The sequence below is a fragment of the Oryzias melastigma genome, linkage group LG12, assembly GCF_002922805.2.
Source record: "Oryzias melastigma strain HK-1 linkage group LG12, ASM292280v2, whole genome shotgun sequence".
Taxonomy (NCBI): Eukaryota; Metazoa; Chordata; class Actinopteri; order Beloniformes; family Adrianichthyidae; genus Oryzias; species Oryzias melastigma.
In genome coordinates, this window is record NC_050523.1 from 6095457 (window position 1) to 6104481 (window position 9025).

At 39.4% G+C, this 9025-nt stretch overlaps 1 protein-coding gene across 3 annotated transcripts in view; it reads left to right on the top strand.

The window, feature by feature from the left end:
- The window catches only part of olfm1b (olfactomedin 1b), a 25424-nt gene that overhangs the window by 3387 nt on the left and 13012 nt on the right, over positions 1-9025 (top strand). Inside the window, exons 1-4 of one of the 3 annotated variants that reach the window (XM_024299118.2) lie at positions 258-1076; positions 2695-2844; positions 3454-3609; positions 6892-7111. In XM_024299118.2, the coding sequence (XP_024154886.1) occupies positions 927-1076; positions 2695-2844; positions 3454-3609; positions 6892-7111 (676 nt within the window). In that variant the 5' untranslated portion in view covers positions 258-926. Of the gene's footprint in view, positions 1-257; positions 1077-2694; positions 2845-3453; positions 3610-6136; positions 6580-6891; positions 7112-9025 lie in introns of those variants that run through there. The other 2 variants (XM_024299119.2, XM_024299120.2) reach the window with 2 other exon arrangements.

Sequence of the window (9025 nt, forward strand, 5' to 3'; positions counted from 1 at the left end):
TGGCTAAAGAAATAACCAAGTCGAGCCTTAACCACTAGTAGTTCCAGCAAAATAAAAAAAACGTTATTGAAGATTAACTTATATTTATTTATTTTGTTTGATAATTAACGCCCCTTAGTGGATTTTTAGGCCTGCAACGCCACTATCTGCTACACGATGGCGCCAGAGTCCCACGAATTGAGACCTCGTCCTCTCAGGGCGCCAGCTTTCATCCATCCCATCATTAAAGCACCTCCAGAGTCCTGTCATCCGTGCGCCTCTGCAGCATCTTCCTACATGTCATGTCGGACATGCGTGCGCCGCCGTGCGCGCGCAGAGTCCGTGGAGGCTGCACTTTTAGCGCGCACGGCGCTCGCTGTGATGACAGGGCAGGCAGCAAAGAGGGAAATGTCATTGTGTGCTATAAATAAGCTGTCAGCATCACTGTGGGCGCACCTGCTCACTGTCACCCCCCCGGGGGACAGCCGGGCTGATATGGAGCAGTCTGAAGACGGGCCATCACGATCGACGAACCCCCCGAGCAGGCTGACATCATCGCGTCTGGCGTTCCTCGTAGTACCTCCTCCTTCCTCCCCATAACCATTTGGAGCCGCCTGCGTGTGGAGTCAGTGGCACTTAATCACAGAGCGCGCCGAGGCGGGAGGCGGACCGACGGGCGTGAACCAGTGCGCGGGACAGAGGAGCTTTTCAGAGGACGCTCCGCGCTTTTACGCACCTTTTCTCCTCCGCTGGACGCGCAGCTTCCTGCCCTCTCCCGTGGAGTCCGACCGCCAACCCGGAGATGCGCACGAAAAAACGAACCGAGCCGGAGTCCCGGTCTGAAGATGAAGATGCTCTGGGCACCGCGGCTCCCCGTTTCCGTCCGGAGTTTGTGGAATGAAGACGGATTTAACGCAAGAAATTGATTGAAAAGCCCGAGCGGGAAGATGTCGGTGCCTCTGCTGAAGATCGGGGTCGTGCTGAGCACCATGGCGATGATCACCAACTGGATGTCGCAGACCCTCCCCTCATTGGTGGGGCTCAATACTACCAAGCTCACGGCGGCGCAGGGGGGGTATCTGGACCGGAGCACCGGAGTAAGTTTCACCTTCATCTGACTGACTGACTGGCCGCTTTTCTTTTTTTCCTCCTCTGAAAGAATGCAAATTACGCACGATCCGAGCGCAGCTCTGCCATGCGCTGAAGATCAAACAGTCGTAAATCTCTCTTCTTTTTATGCCCTTGCAGCAAAAAAAGTTGCAATTTTCTCCTTTGCTTCTAAAAAAAACCCTTCAGATGAGATGCGCTGCTGGCGCGAGGCGCGGGCAGGTAAAACGGATCTCATTGGGAAAGCAGCAGGAGTCCTCCCTTTCACAAAGTGTGTGAATGAAGCGAAGGAGGCGCGCAGAGGAAGCCAACGCTGAGAGTCAAAATGAAGCTCTGCCAGAGCTGCTCCTGCAGCCCATCCATAATTAAAGCACTGAGAGCAAAAATGGATTTAGGCGATCCGCAGAGGATCCCTGCAGGCGCAAAAAGCAGATTTGATTGGTGAGGTGTGGGGGGAGGAAAGCAGGTGGATTTTTTTTTCTTTTTTTCTCTATTCTTGTCAGGACTCCTCTTTGATGGAGAACGCCGCCCTGGGATTGTCTGTGTGATTGCTTCTTTGGGATCTGTCACTCCTTCTTACTAATTGAAGCAATCAGCAGGTCTGTCCGGGCGGTTTTAATTGCTGATAAAGTGATGAATCTCCCGCCTCCTCTTTGGACTCCCATCCGATTAGCAGGATGGAGGGGAAAAAGGAACATATTGACATTAGAGGCTATTAACTTTCTATTAAATATGAGAATATTGATCAAAAATAAATATTTTAAGGCAGTTAAGTCTGGAAAATATGGGTTCTTGAATTCTCCCATGCAGGGGCGCTGCCTCTGTTTTTGAGGCCCTTGGGCAAAATTTTCCCCCAACCCCCCATTACTACTTACTGTCCAAATTTGATTTAATAATCAAGAGTGAGGTGGAAGCAAATGCAGAAAAACAATAAACGTTCTAAATTGGACATCAATAGGGGCGGAGCTGTGATTTTTGAGTCAATTTTTGAGTCAATGTTCGTCTCATTTTTGATAAAGATTAAGAAATCCTGTATGCAAGCATCTTCCAGCAGTTCAAAAATTAGCAAAAAACAATATATTTTTTAAATGAAATAAAAACATTTGTAATGGCCTTTCACTCTCCTGTTGTCATTTGCCCGCCCTCCAAAGTAGCTCCGCCCCCACACATAAACATCAGTTATTAGAGTCAAGATAACTTGTGTTTTTGGGATCAATAAAGTTTTTTTTTTTTTTTTTATTTCGTAAGTGAACAATAAAAACTTTAAAAAATTAACTAATAATCCTAGCAAAGTTTCATATATTTATATATAGGTTTTTAAAAACAAATGAATTGGAAAAAAAGCAATCTGATTGAAAAATTAAAGTTTAAACAGACATCTAAGCAAATACTAATATTGTATTTTAGGTTGGCACATTGTATATACACAAAACAGCAAAAAAAGTGGCGAAAACTTAAAATCACTGATCCATTTAAAGCTTGTTCATTTTTAAGAAGTAAAAAACGATCTATTTTAATATATATATGTATTTAAACCTATATTTTTCTTCTATTTAAGGATCAATTCTGACCCAATTATTCATCTTGCGTTTGCTCTTCTGTGTTCAGGTGTTGCCAGCAAACCCAGAGGAATCGTGGCAGGTGTTCAGTTCCGCCCAGGATAGCGAGGGAAGGTGTGTCTGCACCGTGGTGGCGCCCCAGCAGTCCATGTGCTCGCGGGATGCCCGCACCAAACAACTGAGGCAACTGCTGGAAAAGGTAATTATCGCTTAGCTCCCAGGACCGGAGTCGGGCCATGACCGTGGTGGACGTGTGTTTGCTCCGTTTTACTCCTCTACACATGGAGGTATAACAAGATTTGTGGTCATAGAATCGCCGTCCTCCGCTTGTTGGATAAGAATAGAATGCACGCTCTAATGAGCTCCCTGGAAACCCGATGCACCATGGGAGGCAGCTGACCGAGTCTCTGTTGAACTGCAACACCCGGAGCAACAAATTGCATATGATGCAACCCGGCTCAACACTCAGACGGGGAGATTAGACTCCCACATTCACACGAACTGAGCAGTGCTTTGCGGAAGAGCAGACAGCGAGCGCTTGCAGGTCTTTCAAAGAATCTCACCAGATCCAGAACATTTGTGGAGCTAAAAAACAGTCTTGGAGACAACAAATGTCTGAGCAGTAGGCCGTCTTTCCCTGCACCATGTGTCTGAGGCCCCTGACTAGTTGGCCTGATGTCAGAGTTAGTGAATCACTGCGAGATCTGAGCCAGAGCCACTGAGACATATTGAAGCCTGTTGCTTTTGTCTACAGTTCACACCCCAGAACCAGTTACTCCATCGCTAATGTGTACCAATGAAATCCCAGGTCCAGAACATGACCCAGTCCATCCAGGTCCTGGACCAGCGCACCCAGAGGGACCTGCAGTACGTAGAGAAGATGGAGGTCCAGCTTCGGGGTCTGGAGACCAAGTTCAGGCAGGTGGAGGAGAACCACAAGCAGAACATTGCCAAGCAATACAAGGTACGTAGCCTGTTCTTCAGCACCAGTCATCATTCATAGCTGCTGTGTAGCTCATTCACCACCAGACGACTCATCTGTGTGTCTCCACAGAACTCATACTTACATTTAAAAGTCCAACATTCAGTTTATTCTGTAGTAGACAGTTCTATAAACACTTAGGTAGATCATAAGCTAAAGAGCAATCCAATTAATTGTGAGTAAAATCAATTTTAAGAATTGTTTCTTAAATAAAATACATTTTATTTTAATTTAGTCAAAATTTCTTATCTGGTAATGTAAGCACAATTCAAAACCACAAAAAAAACTTTTTTGGAATTAGACCATTTGTTTTTAAGTGTTTATATTTTTAACACAATCAACAACTGCTAATAAAATGTTTATTCATATGAAAATATATATATTTTTAAGTGATGCTTAGGAGCTTTTCATTTGCCAAAACATATAAAACTTTATCCTATTTAGTTACATTTGTTTAATTACTCCAGATGGACTTAGTGTTTTTGTGGGAAAATAAACTTGAAAATTCGAATTTTAAAGATTAAATGAATTTTAAAACTGAAAATTGATTGACTAATTTGGCAAAATCATTTTTTCGTGCCAAAAATCAGTTTAATTTTACTTATAATTCTAAAAATGTATCCAAAAACTTAAATTAAGGAGATTACTGATATATAAAATAGGAAATTACAGTCTAAAAGTTTAGTTATGGGTTGCAAATCTCATGTCTGAATTCCCTCATCAATCCTAAACCCCAAAAAGGATAAACAAATCAGGACTATCCACAATCCCAAGTGGATTTTAATGCAATTCAGACAACTCACTCAAACGCAATGCATTGTGGTCTATGTTCATGAATCTAGTGATTATGAAACACACTAGTGGATTTAAAACATCCAATGGTGCACTGAGTGGCGAGGGAATTTAGACAAGCCCCAAGTTTTTATTTATTTTTGTGTAAAATCTCAAAATTAACGTTAGCATTAGCATGCTAATGTTAGCATGCTATGCCAGTCAGTAGCTAATTCTCATTTGAAGATGAGTAATTTGATCAAACATTTAAGCTTTGTTATATTCAGACTATATGAAATAAAAAAAACACACAAAAAGGAAACAATTAGCAGCAAATTCAGCCGCTCTGTTTTACACAGCTGTAATTCTTTGTGAAGGGTTGCACTGGTTTTGCATTTCAGATTCAACAAAGATCTTTAACTCACCCGCTGGGATTGTATCTCATTGGACTCTTAAAGGTCATAGCTGCTCAAAGAAAAGTAGAATGCAATTCACACATTTGTGAATCCAATCCAATGCCCTTTAGTTTCAAAAGACTTTTTTTTGAAATTTTTTGGAAACTAACTCGAGAATGGTTAGAGATGGATTTGAGACATTTTCTTAAAGACCCACTTTAATCATATAACACTTTCGCTATAAAAAGTTATGCCATCACTTTTGTTGAGTAATTTTGATCCAGTATAATATACCCGATAAAAAGTATTTTTTAATAAAAAAATGATTAAAATATAACAACACCTAAAAAATAAGAGTCATTTTCTTTTATTTTTGACTATGGCTTATTAAAAGAAAAATAGACAATAAAAATATGCTCAAAAATTACTGAAAAATTAGGAATTTGAGAACAAAAAAATAATTAAAAAAATAAATAATGGTACTTTGGTCGACCCATTCCTTTGGACTTTACCCATGACACTCAGGAAAATGCAGCATTTTGAAAATAGTATAAACGCTTTTTTTCAGGTGATAATTACCTGGCGATAGTGTTCTAGGGTTTTAAAAAAATCCAGTTTTTGGTGTTTTTTTTAAATGTTCTTGTGGCATTTTTCTGATGATGGAGGACACATAAAGAAAATTATGCTTAAAATTGCAGTTCCAAGTATTTCTATATTACTAGGGAGGCCTGCTATTCAAATCTTGTGAATCAGTAACAGAACAAATACTATTGGTGTAGAAAATCCAATAATGCTCACCTTTTTTTGTTGCATCACTTATGTTAAGTTGGGGCTGTAAGCTAGAGGAGAGCATGAAAATAGATAGATCAGTTATGGGTGATGATAAAGGGGTAGGGGTTGCTCTTCGCCAACAGACACAATCTAGAAGCAAAATCTATCGAACTACTGCCACTCTGCAGAAACTATGTCCTAGAAAATGTATTTTTTTTCCTTAAACCGGCGCAATCATAACTAAAAAAAAACACGGGAACACTTTTAAATAACTCAAAAAATGATTGGAGTGGGTCTTAAAATCAACATTGAGACATTCTGGAGCTCCATTGATTTATCACCAGCATTCCCGATCCAGTGAGATACAATCCGTCCTCATCCTCATACTAAGTTGCACAACTGCATGAGCTGGAAGCCATCTTTCATTCTGCCAAAGCCATGTTCAGTGCATGCCTGCAGTCTACTGTGTCCAAGTGCAGTGTACCAAGTGTGTGTGTGCGCCTTTGTGTGTCTGTTAGTCAGGCCAGTAAGCTCCAGCCCCTATCAACAGTTTGTCGTTTTCTTGCTTGCAGGGCTAACATTAAGACATGTAAAGAGAGCCACAGGGAAGAAGAGGCAGGTCAATTCCAGATTCCCCTGAACTGGGCCACAGAACTGAGAGTTTTTTGGGTGTTAAACCGTTAATTTACCCTTAGCATCATTAAGACTAAGAAACCCCACCCTTCTCCCAAACCAACCCACTGATTCCTGCATGTTACTTCTGTCAAAGTTTTCCATCTAATCGCTTTTTTCCAAGCATAAATACAATTATTCTTATTATTATTATTGCTGTTATTCCTTTTCTCTTTCTTTGGCTTTTGTCTATGCATATTTGGTTACTAAACAAATCTCTGCGTGAAGCTATAGACGTACAATTCGAGACACTTTGTTGTGTGTGACATGTAAAAGCATGTAACCCTTAATACGATGTTGCATTTTAAACGATGATGACCAATAAAGAGCTTTCCCAATTGTTGTCCGTGTACCGAGGGCTTGCTTTTTAAACGGCTCTGCTCCTTCCAGCCGGTGGACAGTGCTCTCCGGGTTTGTTTGCTCAGACACACACTTCCACACAACAGTAAAGGAAAATAAACACTCTGCTAATCCACACTGAACATGGACACAAACAGCGCAGAGGCAGGATTGAGTTAGAGTAGTCAGGCTTAGACAGCTGTTTTTATTTTTCTTTTTTTTTTTCTATATTTTTCTCTTTTTTTTCCCATTTCTGGACAGCGGGGATCCTTTTCTCGCGCATGACACTCAACCGAGCTTATTCTAATCCTTCCAGGCAATTAAAGCGAAAATGGAGGAGCTTAGACCATTGATACCAGTGTTGGAGGAGTACAAAGCCGATGCCCAATTGGTATTGAAATTTAAGGAGGAGGTCCAGAATCTGACGTCAGTTCTAAGCGAACTTCAGGAGGAGATGGGGGCCTATGACTACGAGGAGCTCCACAACAGAGTGTCAAATCTTGAGGAGAGACTCCGAGCATGCATGCAAAAATTAGGTAGGCACAGAAAGCTGTTGGCACACACTCCGCCTCAAACACATGCATGAGTTCTGTCACATATGGATGGAGGTGGATCTTCACATGATCATTTCAGAACACAATTATGATGTCATCCACATGTTGAGGAAGACTCGGGGGGGACTATCATTTGGAAAAAACACACTTTATTAAAAAAAAATAATAATTTGGCATCACTTTTGCATCATCCAGGTGAGTGTTCAGATGTGTCTTTGTCAATACTTTGAAAACATGTGTGTTTGTAGTTTCAAATGTTGTATTTTAAACAAAAAAATAAGAAATTTCCACTTTCAGGATTAAAAAAACACTCATTTATGCTCTAAAAAAAGTGAAACATTGGATTAATTAACAAAAATTCTATAAGTTGTTACATTTCAAAGAATTACTTGGTGGTTTACTAACATTTAATTAGATAAAAACTAATATTTTTATATTTAGCTTTTCTTCTTTGATCAATGTGTCGTTTTTACAGTGTATCACACATAGAATTACCATCAGAAAAAGTCCAACAGGAGAAAAATCTTCTCTAAAATTTGAGGTTTTCTGATTATTAAATTGATTTTAAAACTGCAAAACCTACAAATATTCAATTTAGTGTAATGCATGAATATTTTTGGGGAAAGTGTAGTCTCAAAATACAAAACAAAAACCATCAAGGATCATAAATAAATGTTACAAACTCTTTCCGTGACATAAAAACCTGTTGCTAAGTCTGTAAAGAATAAAGAAAAATGAAGTAAAAACATGAGTAAAATCTTCTGTGAAGTTTTCACATTAAAATTTGAGCTTTTTCTACAAAAAATAAACTTTAAAACTGCAAAATCCACATATATATTGTATTTAATGCAATGCCTGAATATTTTTGGGGAAAATGCGGACTCAAAATAAAAAACAAAAACCATCAAGGATCATAAATTAATGTTACAAACTCTTTACGTGACATAAAAACCTGTTGCTAGGCTGCAGAAAAATGAAGTAACTCTACCAAACTTTACAGTTTTACCAATAAAAGTCACAAATATTTGTCATAGATGGTCTTATCTTGTGTATAACACGAGAAGGATTTGTTTAAAACGTTTTAACTGATATCTTAGAGTGGATACAAGAAGTGTTCAGACTAATGAGCATAAATGAAAATTTCCTACTTAACATAAATCAAGTGTGTAGTAATAACCCAAAGCTAAATTTAATACAAAGCACTTCTGACAAAACCAGAACCAAGAAAACGACATAAAATTATTTTACTTTAAAGATCCACTTTGATGAAAATTGTGTTTTTAACATGTTTTCGTGGCATTTTTCTGATAAAATCTAGGCTCTGAACATCATTTTATTCAAATCATTGACATAAATGAACAAGGCTGTGACCTCGGGTTCCAACTAAATGAAATCAATTCAGTTACCATTTTTCCGCAGTACCTAAACTGCCCAATTTCGCCATTTTGGGGCCAAACGACAATAGTAATCAGTAATTGGTCAGAGAATATGTCAATCAAACGCTTTGTACATTTGAGGTGGGGCCAATGGGCACTTTCAAAAACACTTTCTGGGACCAGCAGGTACTTCCTGTTTGAGGGGGGAGGGGACGATCAGTCCAGTTCTCTTTATGATTTAAATCGAACAGACGAAAAAATTAAATTTGAAAAAGATTGTGATGTAGAAAATACTCAGTAGCTTCCTGCTCCACCCCGTCTGATGCATCCGCTTGTAGACGACTAGATCCATGAACGTCTTTGTTTTCCAACTGCTAAAAACTATATAGACGCAGACACCATGTTCACATTTTTTTTTGTTTTTTCTCAACAGATATTTTATTTAAAAAATTACATTTAAACACTTTTTTCACAAAAATTGCATCAATACATGCTAGTTTTTCGCAAAGACTTCTGGGAA